Genomic DNA, 20,241 nt, shown 5'->3' with positions numbered 1-20,241 from the left:
CTTTTCAAGCTGGTCTGACACCATCAGCATCTCTTCAGAGGTCCACAGCCTCTCAGAGGGCATGAAACCTGATGTCTGATTTCCACTGCCCAGAGATTACTGGCAAAACCTTTCAGGGTGAGCAGCACATGCCTGTCATGGCAGAACCAGCCAGGCTATGTCCATCACCAGTTCTTCACCTCAACTCCAATGTGAGCCCTGTTTTTCTGTCAGTCTGGAAAATCAAACGAATGGGCTATTCTTATACATGTTTATTCCACGGCTATTAGAAATATGTACTCAATTTCCAGGCATTTGCAGAGTTCACAAGGAGCAGGCTACTGAGAGATTCTCAGGAAGTTAACTAGTGCCTTGCCAGCAAGGCACCCAAGCTCCCTGTCTCTTAGGACTTGAATCCTCCCATTTACAAGCATAGTTGCCCCCTTGCAGCAGAGTATGGAAAGCAGAAATTCAGTCAAGAAGGGCAACACCTTCTTTTCTTTTACAAGAACAACAAGATCTTTCACTCCCAGGCACTGTGGTCATGCCAAAGGTACGGAAAAGCCTCTCTAAATGAAATTCAACAGCACCCAACTGATCACTTTGGGAAGGATTTATGACAGACCCAGCCCAAGCACAGTTTGCAGAAGAACGTTCTATGCTTTATCTTTCAGTGGGCTGCTCTGCTGTGTTGTTTAATTGCTTAGTTTGTTTTCCAAATTTTAGCCCATGTCAAGCAAGACAAGGTACTCCATTCCAACAGTCTCTAATATCATCACAAACAAAGTCCACGAGAATTACAGACCCATTATAATCAGCAAAACCTGGTTCAGAAAGTCAGCAAACAAGACTTCTGCAAATTCTGAAACATGATCTTCATACCTGTTTTTTCTGTTTCTCTATCTAGATATTCCCATGAAAAGACAACTCCCATTATAAACTCATTGGCAACTCAGAATATGTCCACTCAAGGCACGCACAAGTGAATTTACATTCACAGCAGCTGGCTGAAGTCTGATGATTTCTGATCCCTTGCATGTCTACCACAGAGCACATTTACTTGGTATATGATGTGTAAAAGAATGAAAATCATCTGGGAAAGGCAAGTGATTCCTGTATCATATTAACCCCAAAAAATTTCCTCCCCACCCCTATAAAACCACAAATGACCTGACATTTTGACTGCTCTTTGTAGAATTCAGCTCCATTTTCATTCCTGAAGATAGCTCTCTCTTTTCTACAGGGAAAGGTCAGTAATGCTAAGAAATGGAAGTAAAGAATGACAATCACTTGACAGCATCAGGCTAATCTCTGCTGCCCACAATACAGAAGTCAACGTAGGCAAAGACAAGTATTCTTCTAATACAAAATTACTATGAATGACTCTAAAGCATAAAGGTATATTCTGCATTGTAGAACATGGAAATACCTTCTCTTCAGTCCGAATGCTATATTCCAGCATCAACAATTCCAAAAATCTACTCTTTCATACTACTTGTGGGGTCTGGGCTAGCCAGATGGCTAAACCATTGCAGAATCAACCCTTAACATAGAACAGTAAAGAAGCCAGATTAAGTGAAATGGAAGAAGTGCTCAATGAACAACATATGAGAGACTTTGTAAATACGTGGGAAAGCCAGAGAGGCAGATGTGGAAGGAGCTATAAGAAACTGTAAGCTTTGAGAGGGCTACAGAAAATGAGATTTCTGGGGGTAGGAAGACCAGAATTGATTTCACACTATCATACCACGAAACACATAATCAGCAAAGCCTCATAAAGCTCATATACAATATGGCTCCAGTATGTCAACTATTGTCAATCCAAAAATCAAGAAGATTCTCAGAGAAAGAGCAGAAAGAAGACAAAGCCAAGATTTTTTTTTTTAAATTAACAACAGAAACGAGTCTCAAAACATGATAAATAAATCTGAATGTAATATGCTTTATAGGACTGAAATCCGCACCACCTAAACACTCTGAGGAATGACTTTCAGACAACACTGGGGTATTAGCTATGTCATTCTTCCAGAAGGATTTTTCACCACTGGAGGTCACTGTAAACTGTAGTTGCTCTTCATCAGCTCCTCAAAAGAAAAAAAAAATACACTGTGTGTAGGATCCACATTTTGGGGTGAGACAGAACTGAAATATCACTTGCAGAGTATTTGAAAAATACTTTTAGCTAAACGGTGAAGACTTCTCTTTGCTGGGGACAGGCTTATTCTTGTTCCAACTTATTCCAAGCAGATCAATTGGCAGACTGCTGAGAGTTTAGACATGTGCCTGCGTATGCACAGGGACCCGTTTTGCATCTGTCAGGCTGCTTCTCTTACCGGTCTTGCAGACACTTCCTGAACACCAGCAAGCTAACAACAGATAAGGTGATGGGGAAACAATGGGAGACCTACAATTGCAGCTCATAAAAATCACGGGAGTTTTTTTAGAAAACAAATGCAGGATTATCTGCGTTAGGATCTCTAAAAATGACAAACGTTTGGCAACAGTTCCCAATAAAAACATAAGCCTGCTAGGGTTGAAGGTTTACATCCTATGTAATCCATAGATCACAGTTCATCTGAACGCAGTTTTCTTCTCTCTTTTCATTGCATTCAATGACCATTACTGTGAACAATCTTTCAAGCGATTCCTAGCCCACCCCATTCAAATCAGATAGCAGTGCATATATACTATATACATTACAGATTTTAAACTGATGCTCCGACAGTAAAGGGATGTTAGTCCAAGTTCCTGTCTCCCATATTGTAGGGGTTCACTTTCAGGGAAAATAAGTATGGAAGCACTGGAAAAGAATAAAGAGAAATGTCCCCAGCTAGTTCCTAACGGTTTAAAAAAAAATAATCCAGCTTCATAAACCAAAGAATTTACATTCCAGGGATACAACCAAAACTCCCATTTGACCACAATTCTGACAATGAATCAGTGGCAGCTGGGCAAGTTTTATCTGAAACGAACATTTTATGTACTGAAATTCCACTTTTTGGTGGGGAGAGGGAATCATCCTAATGCAGGTTTCTTTATTTTCTGCTCAGTGAAACACAGCAGACCAATTTTTGGCTTGTGTCAACCAGAATAAGTCCAAAGGAGTTTGGCCTGGTTTGATCCAAATGGAGAACTTGTGTAAAAGAAAAGCTATCTGGCTCTCTGACAATTTAAAAAGAAAATAAAAAGGGGCCAGCTTTTCTTTGCTCCCCCAATTCATCTTTTAGCTTTCCCTTTATTCTTTCGCACTTTAACCTAATTCAAGGAATCAGCAACAGAAGGCTTATCACACAATCCACACTACACCAAAATCCTAACAGAAACCAAACACTGCAGAATGAAGTTTGAAAAAAATCCTCTGACATGATTAAAACATTCTATCCGTTAAGCAGAGGCTAGCGACAAATTCATTGAACAACTTCATTGCTTTATTGCGTCATTCTCCATTTTTTTTTATTTACACATAGAATATGAGCTCCTTGAAAGAGTAATTGCCTTTTTACTGGATGTATGCTCAACTTCAGTGCAAATAAATTCATAATACCTAACAACCCTGATTTAACAAAGCATTTCAGCACATGCTTAACTTCAAGCATGTGAATAGGCTCACTGTAAATAATGTGTAATCCATGACCACCACATGGTGAAACATTTCCAACCATATCCCTTAGCGTGTCATTTTAGTTTACTGGAAGGTAGAAAATCTTAGGTTTTCACTAAACCAAACAGTACTTGCTTGTTTGCAATTATAATTGACCAACAGATAGCAGTACTTTAAATGTCTTATGTAGTTCAGAAAGCTACACTTCAGTTTCACCTAGTTCTTTCTAATACTGAACGACTCTTTTGGACTACAGTGGAGTACCACAAAAACCAAAGGAAGCATGGCTTTATAAGCTGAGAAGAAAAAAAGCAAGACAGATACTGAACAATGGATAAACAGATGCTCCAAAGCAATGTTTTGGGGTTTTTTTTCTAGAAAATGTTTATTTGGCATAAACCTCAGTGTTTCATTTGACACTCAAATTAATTCCCATTCCAAATTCATGCTGATAAACTGCCTATCTAACACTACAGACATGCACTTTTCTTCTTGACCTTCCTTGCATTGATGGGTCCCTATAAATTATGATGATTTCCAAGCTAAAACACAAAATGCAGTTTCTAAAATCAAATGTAAGTGAAAGATAATGGGGGGGGGGTGTATTTTTAAGAGTCTATTTTTTTCTTTGGTGTCTGCTGAATATTTTGGAAAACTGTTCATAGTTCCAGATTCTGCATACATTAAGGGTATAATTCCAGATGTAGGAGATCCTGGGAACTATGGGCAACTTGGCAGATCTGGAAATAGAGCTTAAATCATTATTACGCACCCATATTCTTTCAATTAAGCATTCCACTGATTTTGGAACCCAGAGATCACCAAGAAGCCAATTTTCTCTACCACAAGTCACATGATGCTGAAATGGAGATGACTGAAGAATTTGTGGGGAAAAAAAAAAAATAATCTCCCACACACTTGGCAAATGCTAGCTAATAACACGAAGGCTTTCATACAATGTGTGCCAGAGAATACAAATCCAGACATAAGAAACAGGTGTGATAAGGAAGACATTTCCTTCCTTGCAAGGGGGTCACGCTGCAGTAGCAGTATGCCTCAGGACCCAGCCTGGAAGTCAGAAAATCTGGCTTATAGCCCTGCTTCGGTCAGATCTGCTGGGTGACCTTGGGTGCTTCTTTCCATCCCCCTGAGCCCCTGCCTCTCCATAAAGTTCTGTAACGGCCTGCCTACTTACGACTGTCAAGCCTCTGATGTGACAACTGTCACTCACGTACAGCGTCCATAAATAATCCCTAATGCAGTGAAACTTTGTGTTGCCTAAGGACATAACGAGCAAATGCTCATCCTGAGCTGGCCTCCTGAACTATCTAACCACGCATGAAATTACTGCTAATGAAGCACGGGGACCATGCACAGCACAGGCATTAACCAGCAATAGTGCAAAGAGGCATCACGCAAGCTTTCTTTACAAGTCCCATACTAACCCTCACAGTTTGAATCAATCTGCTAGCAATTGGTGGCAGAAAATATTTCATAGGGATTCTTTAAGAAGATCATTAAATAAAATCTGTTTGACTTCTTAGGAATTACAACCACGAATTCCTAGCTAAAGATGTTCATGCTTGTTCTCTGGAGTAGCAGTGACTCACAGTTAAATTTACAACTTGTATTTGTTGTACAACTTTATAATAAAGATTTGAAATACATATTTTATTATGTAGCATTATGTATACAAGGTGTTCTCCTTACAGCAAGGAAAGCACTGTAAATACTGTGTTTAATGAATCCAGTAACTAACATGACAGGAGAGGCAGTAGTTGCATGTGGAATCAGGACAATGAAGAGAAAATGCCTTCAAAAACCTGGGAAATTTAAGTATTTGGACAAATCCATATCTTTGCACATGTCTCTATTTTAAGACAGTGAGTTATTCTACAACTAAAAATGAAGCACATACACAACAGAGTTTAAAGATATAGATCTTGGATGTCGTGCTGGAAAGCTGCAACAGGGAGAGAGATCTGCCTTTTAGTGACTAGAATATTATCTTGAAAGAAGGACAGTTTAGAGGATTAGAAGTGACCAAAATAAAAATACCTCTTTATAGAAATGTAAGTTAATAGTTTTAGTCAATTGGTCTGATTAATTTGTCCTAATCTTCTTAATTTTGTTCATTCTTCTATTTTAGTGGTACTATATGGACTTAGGTTCACACCCTCCAACTCTTTAGATGCCCTCACCAGCAAGCTACAGTTCCGTACTGTACATTTCTCTTCTTATAGAATAGAATAGGTTTCTTATTAAACCACAATAAAGCCCTGTTGACATATGAGTTGGAAGAAATACATAGAGTAGGTATAAACAGGAGACCTAGGATGCCACTGAATGGCCTAAAACATACAGAACCAAGAGGCTTAAAGCGATTTCTCCAGATTTAGAACTACCAAAAATGGGTCTACCACGAATTTCAGAAAGGCAGCAGGAAGTGTTAAGATAAAGATAAAAGGCTGTAATTTTCTCCTATCGCCTCCAACTACAGTTGCTATTTAAGATAGAGGTCAACTAGACAGGCTCATAACTAGATAGGGTCATAGCTGAAATTAAACCTATCTGCCCACGTATCTGCTCCATCACTGTTTAGTCCAGGCTTGGAGTTAGGGATATTTCGTGTATCATGTGTATTTTGTCTGCTTCATTAGCCTTGAAGAGAGGGAACTATGGAAAAACACTCTCTCTCTCCTCTTTTTTAGTATCAATAACAAATTCCTTTATGTGTATTATAAAAACATCCTGTGTGCTTTCTTTAGCATAAGGTCATATTATAGAGGACATTTTTATTTCTGTCAGGAATTTCCTTTGTAAATGTTGATCAACCACTTAAAAGTATCTGACTACTTAGTACCTAAAAAATCCTCCCTTATATACTATACAATGCCTAACAAACAGTTATGTTTTCAATATAAGCAATTAAGCAATTTGTTTAACTCAGGAGTGAAAAAGAAACCATTTTCAGCAAACACAGAAGGACTAAACACCAGGAATTAACATTGGATTGTCCATATATGGGGAAAAATGAAGCTACTCAACTCCTCCAAGTGCTCATTACACATGAGGTTTCCGTTCGAGGTGACAGAAATGTGACCTCTCCTATGCAAGGGCCCTTGTTTGGAATCCTCACACTGTGCCCAGCATTGGAAAGTCACTTCTACTGCACCGTGACTTCTGCTAAATGTGTCCACTGGACATTGCACAAGGTGCCAGAACAGAAAGGTCACAGGGATGGTCTGGATGTACCTCCCTGCACCTCCGTGTATATTACAAATTGGCTGGGTAGGTAACCTGTAACGAGACACTTTTGAATGATCATGGCTAAATGAATTCTTTGCTAAACCATGCATCTAAGGTCAAAGAGGAGTTTTTAAGGGAAGACAAATGAGATTCAACATTTTTTACACTGAAATAAATATCTAGGCCTTTGCTGTTTCAAAACTCATCTCATTTTCGTATGTTTTAACAGTCACATATTCCAAAGGTTGTGATGAACCTCTCACCACAATATTCATAGGATCTAAATAAAAACCAAGGAGAATAAACTGGGGAAGGAAGGAGTGAACTGCATGTAAATGAACACCAGAAAAATAAAGAAAACACCTAGAAGCTGCTACAGATTTTTGAAATTTTAGATCCTGGATGAAACGGTGTGCAGGACCTTCACAAAGTAACCAACATTCAGGAAATGGCTGGGATCCAGTAGGCTGAGGGTTCAGAGGCATGCTTCCCCTCAGATCTCAGCATATAGCTATGTAAAGAGCATACTAGACAGAGAGTCAGCAATTTCATTTCCATTTTACAGATGTCTCTATATGGATGTCACTGACTGAGAGCGTGACCTGAAGAGACTATTCATCCACGCTCTGTCCCTGTTTCTTATTTTACCTCTCCCTTAGCCAGCTGTTCAGACAATGAGTTCTGTGGAGTGGATTTGACCTGTACTGTGCCGCACACAATCTCAGTTAGGGTCTCTCCTTGCTCATAATAACACACATAATTATTACCAAAGGCCTTTACAATCAACTGAACAGATACAGGCTTACCACAAGTACCTGCCACTGGCAGTAGTATTCTGCTGTACTATCACATGCAGAGAGAAAACGGATTTACTGAAAGTTACTTGTTATAGCTCTACATTTTATTTCTCGATTAACGCGGCTTTGAGGAAGGACCATCATGACCAAAGGGCAGCACTGTTCCCTCACGCTCCATTAGGAAGCCAAACTCACATTGTCCCCAGAACCACAGAAAAGTGAGCAAGACCCATAGAGCTCTTTAGATCCCATTCGCCTTCTCTCCTCACTTCGGGAGTTCAAGGAATTACCATTCTCAAATATGAACTCTGGTAGAGATCACCAGCCTTTCTGATCACACCAGCCATGTGTCCAAACCTTCACAGGTTTGAGAGCCACAGGACACATATCAGCATGCACAGGAACAAGGGAGCTCTAGGAACAGTTTACTTGCAGTTAATAACAATACTCCTCTAGACAGAGAGGGGGAAGGATGAACATGGAATGAACATGCCATAGGGTCCTGAGATAACACAGCAGTCTTGGTCTCAGGCTGCTGTTGGCTCATTTCCTCCCAAAGCTAAGGATTCAGATTATCCAGGAGTCCATGCACAAGCACAGCCCTACTGCCAGTCCCTGGCAAGGACGCTTGCCCCACTCTTGAAATACTTGTGAGTTCATGCCACTTTTCTATGCACGAAGACTTAGGAAAGAGCCTTAGAAACTTGCACTTCACGACAGACCTTTTAACTCAAAAGAAAGTATGTAACTTACATGCAGAACAACCAAAACCGAAATGTCTGACAGATGTTACAACTCTGAATTTCAAGTGGGTTCACAATGTGTGCAACAAAACCGGCAAAGAGCTCTGACAGTCACCAACTTATGCAAAATTCATTAAAAAAATACTTTAGTGCAGATAAGGACTAGAAAGCAACCTTTGTTAGTCTTAACACAGGGCATTTTAAAATCTGTTTTCTTCGCAGTGCAATGGATATAGATCTCTTGCTAGCAAGTACCATTTAATGCACTGGCTTTAGCTCTTAAAAACTGGAAAATAAGTTGACAGTAGCAAAACAGTAGAAGTGCAAAAAAAAAAAAAAGGACAGTGGAATGAAATGAACTTCTTTTTCCTTACAAATTATAATTCCCTCAAGAAAAAATGCAAAATCTTCGTGAGCTAGGCATAAACAAAAAAGTACATCTTTTTTCAAGCTCATCTGTGAGTGCTGTAACAGCCTCAGACTGCATCAGAGGCAAAATGCAAACTACCAACCACAGACTTGGTTTTTTTTTTTATTTGCCATTGAATCTACAGAAACTACTTTCTATAAAGAACAGAGTACTAGTGTGTCTATTAGTTATCTTCTCTTTACCACTCTTGTTTGACTAACTTGCATGAAATTCACAATTATACACTATTAGCAGTTTCAATAATTGAATGTGACTGAACTTTACATTCAACAGAGCTGTACTCTCCTCAACAGTATGGTACTGAACAGCTAGCTCTTCATCTTCTATCAAGTTGGCTGAAGAATGGACTTAAAGATCTTTACTTAAACGGAACTTCTAAAAAAAAAAATAATTCCGTAACTGAAACTACCAAATTAATTAGCAACATGCATACAAACATTTCTAACATGTTTTTACTTTCTGAGTGTCGCCTTAGTTTTTCCTTTCTTTCTAGTTATCCATGCATATATGTCATAGAAGCAGAAACAGTATAAATGGAAACAGTATCAAAAAAACCTTAATAAAACCTGGCTGGTTTGTTTTTACTCAGAAAAATACTAGTACAGATTTCTGAAAGAACAATTTTTCTGATGGATTAAAGGACCTTCATACAATGAGTTTTTAGGTCATCAAACTTAGGTAGAGTATACAAAGAATTCTACACTTGTGTGTGTGTGTGTTCTTTCTTCAATTTCTTTATGAATCTTATTAATCTTGAGTGCTTATATGTGTAGTAATATTCCAGTTCTCCTTATCACTGTCCTTCAAGCTTCTCACACAATGTGTGAAAAATTCCGTTATATGTTCACACTAGGTCATGTCTCTTTTGGCCAATAGTACTAGAAGAATATGCAAGTGTGAGGTCGCAGATTTTTCAGATCTCAAACCTTTGACATGAAATCAGTTTTGAGATTCTGCAGGTGGATGCCTTCACAGGAAGGAAGAAAAATTTAATTTACAGCAAACTAATTAAAATCCTAAGCATTCTGGCAATCTTCATCCTTTGACCTGCTTTAGAACAAGTGCCCTCCTTTCTGCCTTTCTAAATTCATATATTTCTTTTGTTTAAGCAATGCTTCCTTTTAAGAATTCTTCTAATAGCTCTTGAGTTGAAACACAATGAGTCATCACAGCACTGTATTACCTTCTGTCTAACCACAGCAAACATACATACTATCTTTGACTGCAACATCTAGTGATGTAATAACTAGTGATACTACTTCTTTGGGGAGATAATGCTACATTCACCTGACAACAACAGGAAAATAACAGGCATGAGCATTAGTGGGATCTCAGAGTCCCACAACAAGAAGGGCTGGCAACCTGGCTCCCACGGTGGTGAAAGTGGGTAACCCTGAGGCAGTCCCTTGTACTGCACCCAGTAGAGGTCACTAGAGGATGCATCATGTTTTAATGGCAAAATAAAGCACCCCGACACCAAGGGAAGAGATGCACCTTCCTGAAAAGCACATCAGCTGTCTAGGATTTACTGATAGAGGGACCCTCAAAAAGAAAGGAATATGTGCTGCTCTGTGAAAGAACAGATAGGTTTAACTGGCTACATCTGAACACAAGCAGCATTCATCTAGTTAAACAATATCAGTGCTGATCAGTGAAATATATCTAACTTATTAAAAGTATATCTACTACCTGTGTATTTCCAGATGCAGGGATCCCTTTCTTTCTTCCACAGCTTAACACAGTCCACAAGGTGTGCCAGAGATACGAAGCCAAAAGGCAGAAACTACCTGCAATCCAGGCAGCATTTCTTTGCAGGGGTAGATCCATGCCTTTATTTTTAATCAACTGATTAACTTGGTTCTCCTGCTCTAGCAGATGCTATTTGGCAGGCACCCTCAAAACCTTCCCCAGCTCTGTAAGTACCACCTAGCTAGACAAGGCTCAGAGACACAGCAGGATCCCATCTCACACTTCAACACATTCCCTGAACCTATAAGGAAAAGGAGTGATGGCCTACTGACAAGCGAGAAACAGGTGCAGGGATCTACACATGAGATGTGTATTGCACGGACTTGAAAGGCAATTACTCTGACATCCCAGAACTTCTCAAATGAAAGCAAACTGTTAGTGCAATCCCTTTGCAGTTAGCGATTCAGGCCACTGGTCATTTTTTTTCCCTCTAAATAGACAAGAAATGGGGAAAAAAATACCCAAATAGCCATATTCAAGACAATCACTTAAAATGCATCATGGTGCACATGCATAGGAAGGTCAGTTTGAAATGCCATGGCTTTATTGTCTGCAGTCCCTTTTGCTCCCATGCTTGCAGTCTGTCTACATTGCTCCCATATCAAAACCACCACCATGCAGAAAGTGTATCCTAGCTGTCCCTCCATCTCACATCCAGCATCTGCTCACCTGCCACCCATCAAGTCCTTAATCTAAAGGATGGACATGCACAATCATTTCAACCACAGGGATGTGAAACTTTCAATATCATCAAGGTAACTTCTTTCCCCAAAAATTTCCAGAAACAGATAGACTGATTTTGCTGAATTTTTCCAAGTAATTCAATGTGATGCAAATTCTGCATGGAAAATTTTGGCTTGAGCAGCCAAAACCCGGGAAATTTTTTAACAACTGAAAACAGGATCTTAAAACTGGAAATGGTAAGCAACTTCAATAAAAAGTCCTGCTACCAGCTTCATTATAAACCCAGGGAAGCTGGTTTACTTCTAAAGATAGAAAACTAAAAATCTGAGGAAGAAAGCGTGTCATGGTTTATTGTCTTATACATGAGGATATATATATATAAGGATTGTGAAGGACGATTACATAAGGTCTTTGGTCTATATATAAAGAAGGAATCCTTACATATATATATCTCCTTTTATATATATATCCTTATAATCCTTATATATAAGGATTATACATCTTCTGTGCAACAGGTGCCCATAATTACAGAGCACTAACAGTCATTGTGGAAGATGAAGCAGTAAGAAGAAACGCTGCCATTTCTTCTCTGCTTATGTATTTATCTTATTGGAGGTGAAAAAGCAAAGAATTTAAAACACTCCCTCTGGGTGTGGAGAAATATGAGTACCGGAAATCTCAAGTACTAAAACTTCACAAATCAAACCACAAAAATCATGGCATTATTTAAAAAAATTCAAGAGATTAAAAAAATTATGGTGACTGTTGTCCTTTCCTTAGTCAATTTCTGGCTTCTGAGACTTCAGAGCACTCTCAAGTCACATTTTGAGTTATTATGTAGTTGTTATGTTGGGGAGGGTGGGTTTAGTTGTGGGTTTGTTTTTTTTTTTCAGTCGGGAAACCTTGGTACTCCTCTCTTTCTTTCTGGGACAGACAGATATATATTCTCACAGGTATGGGAACTGGGAGCATTAAGTAAAACAAAGCTGCCTGAAATCATGGAATTACACACATTGCCACACAACAACAGAGTGCCATAAATTTGGGACCTGTAGAGTGCACCACAGAAGGGATATTCTGTAAAGCTGTGCCAGGCTGAGGCTGGCAACATGATGCCTGTTGACAGCATTTCAAGCAAGCTGGAAAGGAGGTTGGTAAAAAAAACTGGGCCCAAACTTGGCTGAAGTCCACTTACACTTTTCTGACCATACCAAGCCAAGCTTTAGACGTGGTGCTTTAATTTCAAGGCTGAATAAAGCCTTGAGGGTTTTGATCTCTTCGTTAGTTAAGAAGTCCCACTGCAAATGTACGGAGCCCCTTGCAGGATTTTGTTAAAAGAGTCGTTCTTGATTCAAATTTTAAAACAAGAAATAGGTTTCTGTCAAAATATTTAGATCAATATCTTGAACAGTGTTTGGGGGCAGAGGAAAGTTATTTTGGCTTAAATTATGCAACCGTGATCATTTTGTTCCCTGTTCAAAATACTGCCATGACTCTGGCCTGGCCTGGAGAAAGCAACTTGCAAAGATGCCATAACCACTGTCATTTCCAACACAGAGGCTGCAGAGAAAGTAACTGCTAGAGAAATTGTGGCAGTGGTCAAGAGGGAGAAAGAGGACTCAAAGGAGATAAGGCTGATCCCATTCTGGCTGGAGACAAGGAATTAGAGGACAATTGGCCATCCCCAGGCCTAGCTTAACTGAACACATTGAGTATATCCAACAGTTCCAGCTGGCTAAATATTTAAAAGTTTGTCCTTAAACTGTTTTCAGAATATCATCAAAGGGATACTTTTGCATGGAAAATTGTATTGCCAACTCAAGAAACAAAGTACTAATGAGAAGTATTTTTTCCACCTTTGTTAAAAAAAAAACAAAACCAAAAACAAACAAGAAAATAAACATCTGTGTCCTGAACTCAAAGTACTCCAAACATCTCCAGAAATTCAAAATGAACTGGCATTGCAACTATCTATTAAAATAAAACTAGCTAGTGGGAGGTTTAATCCATATTACACTATGGTTTCCTTTTAAGAGCAGGACTAAGAAGCTCTGAAATACGGCAGTAAGGAAAGAGCAGCTTTGCTTCTTGCCAATTCTGTTGTTTCAAAGAGGACAGCAAGGGCAGTAGAGCTACTAGAGGTTATTTCTTATACAACAGTAGGTTGCAAATGACAAAGTCACATTTTTTTAGCAGATGTTAGGATTCGCATTTATGTTTACTAATAATGGGAGAAATTCTATTCTGGTACATAAAACTGCAGTTTAAGTAATGTTATACATCTTATCTTATGAACTGAGCTGCAGTAAATGACTAGAGTACAACTCTGCAAATGTAAGGTTCAATCATAGTAAAAGAAACATTTAAATCAATGAGTTTTACCAATGCCTTTTCTTTCCATTTTACAGCAGACTGTAAGTGTGCAAGCAATCAGTCACCACTGCTTGGTGGACAGCAAGCAATGCACTACCCAGACTAGTTCAGCTGTATCTGAGCTCTAGCTAAAGGTCCTTCACAATGCTTACACCTCCAAAGGAAAGCTTGCTGATGTCCATGCACAGGGAGCATCTCTCCTGTCACAGCATATTACCCTCATGAATGAATGTATTGGCACCACATAGCAAATAAGTAAAAGAGATGGATGGTAAGTCAAGGTAATGGCCAATCCTTGCAGATGCAAGTTGAGAAGATCCAGAAACCCTACTATTACACTGTCAACTAGTAATAGTTCAACCACAGGAACTGCAGCTGTAGCTATAGCTCTCTAGGTTGCAAAAACTTTAAGAGCAGTGGCATTATGCTTGCAGAGAGACCCTGAATTTCCAATCTCGTTCCCTGGGTGGTCTGCCAGAGTTCAGAAAGCTTTGAAGCTTCACTTACAGCTAGATTTAGCTTTTGTTGAATGTTTATTTAACATTGTTCTCCTGAAAAAGTGGTCATGTAATTATTATACAATGTGGCTGGGTTACTTTTGTTATTAACTTGGTAAATACCAGCCTAGGAGCTTCTAAAGTATGTTACTAATGTTACTTCCATTGCTTTTCTACTGCTAGTAGAAAAGAGTGAAGCTTCATACATCTGAATCATGGAGACACAGTTTAAAAACAAGTCCCTAAGCCTGAAGAAGATCACTTTACAGTACTTAAAACTGAACGGTTATTGGGGAGAGGGAGTTCGTGCCCTAATTTCAGGTAGCAATTCAAAATCAAACTGAATTGTATTCTCACACCCATAATTTACAAGGACAGAGCCAGAAGGAAAAGACTGCAGATTTGCTGACCACCAGCTTGCAGCTTTGGCTGGGCCATCAGAAGCAGTCTAGTTGGGGTACGTGGAGACCACGAGGAGCTAATGCAGCTGGATAATTTGTGCAATAGTTTCACAATCAATTTACCTTTGTGTAAGCTGGTGCTATTGTCAAAAGAGGTGGGTTTACCTTTCCACAGTTGTTCCTACCTTGTGCCACCTCCTCCCTTGGACCAGCACAACCCCTTGGTGCAGCTGTCCAGTGCAATGCGTCAAGGACAGATCTGTATTTTCAGTCTTTTTTTAAATCTGGTTCTCACACATGAAAACTGTTCCTATAAAACAAAGTGTCTCTCACTTGATAACATATCACCTGAAGCAAAACTTTGTGTTCATTCGTGAAGACAAAACCTAGCCGAGATACAAAGCCAGATGCTGCCAACTGTACAAACTGGGGGCAAGAGGACATTCTGAACAAAACACATGTAAAACAAGATAAAGAGCGGTTTTGCCACGACTTATTTTGAGTCACCCTCTCCAAGAGCAAATGGTCCTGGTGGAGAGCTGCTGTGGCAAAGGGTGCCATCTAGAGGACTGCAACACCACAGCTTGTTCGCAGCACCAAGACGTACATTACACTGTAAAGTCATTATTCATAATTGATGTTCAACAATTGCTGGGTTTGCTTCCCGTAGTTGTATTTTAATGGCTCTGGCAAGTCCCTTTCTTTTTTAGACTGGGGGGATGGGGGTTGCAAGAATATATTGTACTGAAAGATGAGAACTGTGTTTGCTTATTTTTTAAAAAACATATCTAGAAAAATAGCAGGCTTGAGGAAGGGGATCATTTTCTTCTGTAATTATAATCACTTAGTCTCAGAATAATCATTTTTTCCAGCAAATACACCGTTTGATCAGTCTCTTCTAGATGGTCTCCTGAGTTGCAACCCACTCCCATTGCAGTGAATAGATGTTTTGTCACTGCTTTCAAAGTGAGCAGGACTTCATCCACAGAAATTACATGCATATGCCCACAAGCATACACATATAAGTGCATACATCTGAGCAAAGTTTACTGTATTTCCTGCCAGCACAATCTTCTTTCCTTCCTTTCCCAATCAATAAACCTATTCATCGGGCAAGCAGAGCAAGCTAAGACCTTTCAAAGGAAGCTCTTGGCTTTTCTTTCATCAACATTAATGGCACAGCTAGGGCCCAATTCTGTATCCCATTGAGAAATTCCTAAAAAATTAGTGTGAAAGTTAAGTTTTGCAATTAACTTCTAAGCTTGTAAAAGCTTAGGACAAATATAACTAATGTTTATGTATCTCGAAACCTCACACCAGTAAGGTATATTACCAGAGTTCAGCTGGACTGCCTTTCACCTTTGAAGTCTTGTCCCCAGGAGACTGATGAGCTAAAATGGGAATACAGAGCTATTTCTCCAGCTTGCAACTAGCCACCAGCTGTTCATCTTTTAAACCTATTCCTTTCTGCACTACTGCACCTCCAAACTCTCCCTGCCTTTTCTTACAGTGCTCCTAAAAAAGAGCGAGTTCCAACCATTAGATTGAAGGAGAAAACATTAAGAGTTTTTGCAGCAGAGAGTGATGGAAAATCCCCCTACCTTAGCTACTATCTGCAATTTGTCATCAAACTAAGATACATTAACATAAGCAAAGCAGCTTGTGTAGCCTTTTTCTTAACTCTAACAGGACAAAACTCAAAGGAAGAACTCCGTGGCAGCAACAACCGTTTTTACTTTCTTACCTGCAAAAGTTGTGATTTTCATACTGGAAGAAACCCTTCTTAAAAGAGCTAACAACATCCTCCATACCCCGACCACACAGATTTATTTTTTTTAATTCTGATTTTCACTGTAACACTAAATGAGGCTCTCTAAAATAAACACATCCTGCTTAGATGAGACAGGCTTTGTTTGTCTTAACATACAAATCATTTTCTGTCTCTACAAAGTAAAAATTGTAGTACCTTAGTGAAGACTGGAATAATTCTGTACAGAAGTGACCCAGCAGATTAAAAAATACAAAAAATTAAACTTCTTGAGTTGTGAATACAAATGAAAACATCATGAAATTTACTTTACACCAATGCTCCAAAGTATGATACGAACAAAAAAAATATTCGGAATACTTGAAAAACTGCTCTACCACATCAGCTCAACCAGCACACAAACAGCCACAGTACAATTTTTCACGTCTTTTCACAAGCTGGTGTGTAAAATTAATTTCTCATTGCCCTATTGCAAGCACGTTTTCTTAGTTCTTGTCTAAAGGACATGTCAATAAAAATACTGGTTCCTCTAGACTCTCATAGAAAAACCATAATATAAGTGTGTTGCTATTTCTAAACACATTTTGGTTGATCACAGGGTCATTTTCCTGCCAGACACCCCATACTATGATGCCCAGCACCGTTCTTGCTGGAGACAGGTGCAGCACAGAGATACACCAGACAACACTGGTCTGCAAGCCTGGCACACAGCATGGAACCATGCTCTGCTCCCCCAGCATTAATGGGGAGCAAATGACAAAGCTGCCTAACTTCCTCTGGGGAAACTGCGCTTTCTATGGGGTTCATTCAGTCCCCACTAACTCAAGAACTGTTAGATAGGACAAATGCTTTAAATAAAATGAATCCAACAAAATTCATGTTTACCTTCTGATTTTGAAGAGCTGCAGAACCACACAACTTCTTTACAATTTCTGTATACAAGTCCAGCTGTAAATAAGCCCCAGAATAAAACCACACATGCTTGTTTCTATGAATCCGAAAGATTCAAACATGCTGACCAGTCTTTCACAGCTGCAATACATTTTTACAGTTGATAATGAAAAATTCAACTCTACTGGGAACACACAGAGTAAACTCTTTAACTGCCTGAAAGAAAGGGATAGAGCTTTGAGAAGACAAAATTAATTATGCAGTTAGTTAGTTACCTTTTCATCTTCTGTTCCAGGATCTGATTCACTGAATTTTTCTTCCTGAAAGCTTCTAGTCCTCTCCCTTTTTTCCATCCTCTGAAAAAAGGCTGTTTTTTCCAGTCTGTTGCTGTTGTATCGTGTATGGAACTCTTCCAGCCTATTAATCTTTAGTAGCTTCATACTATGCCCAGTTAATTTACTGTCTGTTTTCTTTTCCACCTTAGATTCGTAAACCAGTGAACACTCGTAACTTCTGATTTCTCCTACTTCTTGGCTGCACAAAGGAAAGACAAATAAGAAGGATCAGTGTTACTCATGCATTTTAGCTTAGAAAACTGCCATTGTTGCAGTATTTTATATTTCAACTCTGAACCAAACTCTTACTTTCTGAACCAAAACAGAGTTAACAGCACTAGCTGTTCACAGATGCCGTTCTACCTACTCATCTACATTCAACACCAGACAATTCAAGCAGGCTACAATGTAATTTAATTTATTCATAGAAACTATTTAGCTCAATCAAATCAATACACATTGCTGTTGCTTGCAGACCTTGTTTATGGATCACTCCCCACTTTTTAACCACTTCAGTGGTTCCCTGTTTTTCAATGTGTTCTCCTTCTCTCTGTTGCAGTTCCAGCAAGTTGACAGGCAAGGACTCTCTTATTAAGTCCATTACGATTTTAGATATTAAACAAAGTGGTGTAGGCCTGAACACAGTCCTTGCCTCTCTTCCCACTACCCTATACCACGGAAATAGGTAACTGCCAAAATAGTGGTGATTTTGGGCCCTCTGTTGAAGGCTGCAGAAGAGCACAGTCCTCAGCTGGGTTCCTTCCCACTGTAGGCCCTCATTCTGTGCCTAGTACTTACAGGATCATCAAGGCTTGTCTAATAGTAAGAATGGATGGAAAGTTATTGCAAGTCAAGGTGTTAGTTTGGATGAATTCTCTGTAGAAGGGCTTTTATTTCACAGCAAGGTGGTGGGTGTCATCATCTGTCCCTCCCCCCTGCAAGTAATCACTTGGTTACACTTGGAAAATATGTCCTTTTGCACAACTAATTTTAGATGAGTACGAGAAACTACTCCAAAATTTCACTTAGCAACTCTGTGTAGACCCAGGAAATAACAGACAAAAACACTGTGACTGTACGTTCACTGTACTGGAAACCCAGATACCAAACAACAGCACTAATGCTTTAGCTCTAGCAAGCTGAATCTGGTCCATCTCATTACACGGCTGATGGTTTCCATTTTAACTTGCATAAATGCCATAAACTATATGGCCTAATTAAGAATGTATATACAACCTTACAGTCATTAGCAGCACAGAGAAACAGCCTTCAGTGTACAACCAGAGACCCAATTAAATCAGTTATTTTTACCTGAACACCTTCCAACAGAAAATGTTCCTGTGTTTTGACTCCACATCTGTGCACATGCAATAGATTATGCGTACTGCTACATGAACTAACTGCACCGCCCATAGTTATCCCTCCAAATTCTTCCCAGACGCGAGAGATGCCACATGCTATCGTGTGTGACACAGGAGGTGGCTTGGTAGTGGCGACATTTATAGATGATGGACAGCAAAAGACAGTGCCTTCCAGAAGAGATTCCTACTGCCACATTAATGCAGCCCTAGAGTGCGCCGCTAATGTGAGAGATGCAGGGACACCAGCATAGGACTGTAAAACACTCATCAACTGAAGAAGTCATGCACCTGGTATGTAAAAATGCCAGGTCTGCTGTTTCTAGCCTCTGTCACCAGCTGTCATGTCTCTTTCCATCCCCTTCAGGTGAAAGGACACTTTACAAGATTTTCTTCCCATTTCTCAAGAGCAGGTTCTTGAGTTTTCCTAAACGCACTTAAAATTGCAGGTGACATACCACAAGGGCTCAGTCTAACCTTTGAGCCATTATTCCACAGATCCTCTCATCTACTCCACCCCAAGGGGTGATGCAACATACTCCAAAGCTGTCAGAAAAAACAGGTAATATTTCCAGATGCCCTCCCACTGCCTCCATGCCTCCAGCTACTCAAATCCCAGTGTCTTAAAGCCACCTGGCTGTGAACATGACTTCTGGCCTGACATTACTGCAAGCAAGGAAAGCTGATTCAGGCTCTCCATAGCTCTTCAAAGAGCACATCATCCTCTAGGTTATGACCACCAAACGTGGCCATTGATCTAATGAGAATGACATGTCCTACTGAAAGGACACGTTGTTCCTTCAAGCTGACCAATGGGTCAGTTATCTGGGGAAAATATTAATGGGATGGTAAGCCCGAAGGTATTACTGGGCTCTCTTACCAAGCAGAGACTACGATTGAGTCCAAACATGATTGTCCTCTCCCCCGTTATTACCTTAATATATCCCTGAAACAATAAGCTAAACAATTGAAGGTTTCTGAGGTACACACAGCAAAATTTGTTTGCAAGTGCCTTCTCCACAGTCCCACAGAAGCAATCCCACCCTGGTCACGTGCCACTGAGCAATAGGAAGCTACAGCCTTCCACCTAATAAGGTGCTTTTTTTAATAAAAAGGTGCTTTTTTAATAAAAATCAAAAAGAAAAAAAAAATGTTCACATGGGTGTTCAGCTCCATTTCCTCCAAAGGAGGGTGAAAACCTTCCTCCCATCATTTACATTCCCCATCTTAGGCCTGGAGGATTCTTTATTCTGGGTTGTCTTCAGCAAGCCAATCTCTCACTTTAAGCAAAATAGCTTGCATCATGAACACATCTTCACTTACATGCTGAGAAACCACACATGTCATAAAAACAACGAAACTCGCCTTTCTGTATGCACAAGGGTT

General features: G+C 39.6%; 1 protein-coding gene across 2 annotated transcripts in view; it reads right to left on the bottom strand.

Moving 5' to 3' along the window:
• The window catches only part of MYLK4 (myosin light chain kinase family member 4), an 85,855-nt gene that overhangs the window by 53,039 nt on the left and 12,575 nt on the right, over positions 1-20,241 (bottom strand). The window contains exon 2 of one of the 2 annotated variants that reach the window (XM_054192213.1): positions 17,438-17,696. In XM_054192213.1, the coding sequence (XP_054048188.1) occupies positions 17,438-17,696 (259 nt within the window). Of the gene's footprint in view, positions 1-10,488; positions 10,744-17,437; positions 17,697-20,241 lie in introns of those variants that run through there. The other variant, XM_054192214.1, reaches the window with a different exon arrangement.

This window comes from Rissa tridactyla, chromosome 2 (assembly GCF_028500815.1).
Source record: "Rissa tridactyla isolate bRisTri1 chromosome 2, bRisTri1.patW.cur.20221130, whole genome shotgun sequence".
NCBI lineage: Eukaryota > Metazoa > Chordata > Aves > Charadriiformes > Laridae > Rissa > Rissa tridactyla.
This window is presented reverse-complemented; position numbering and strand designations above follow the sequence as displayed.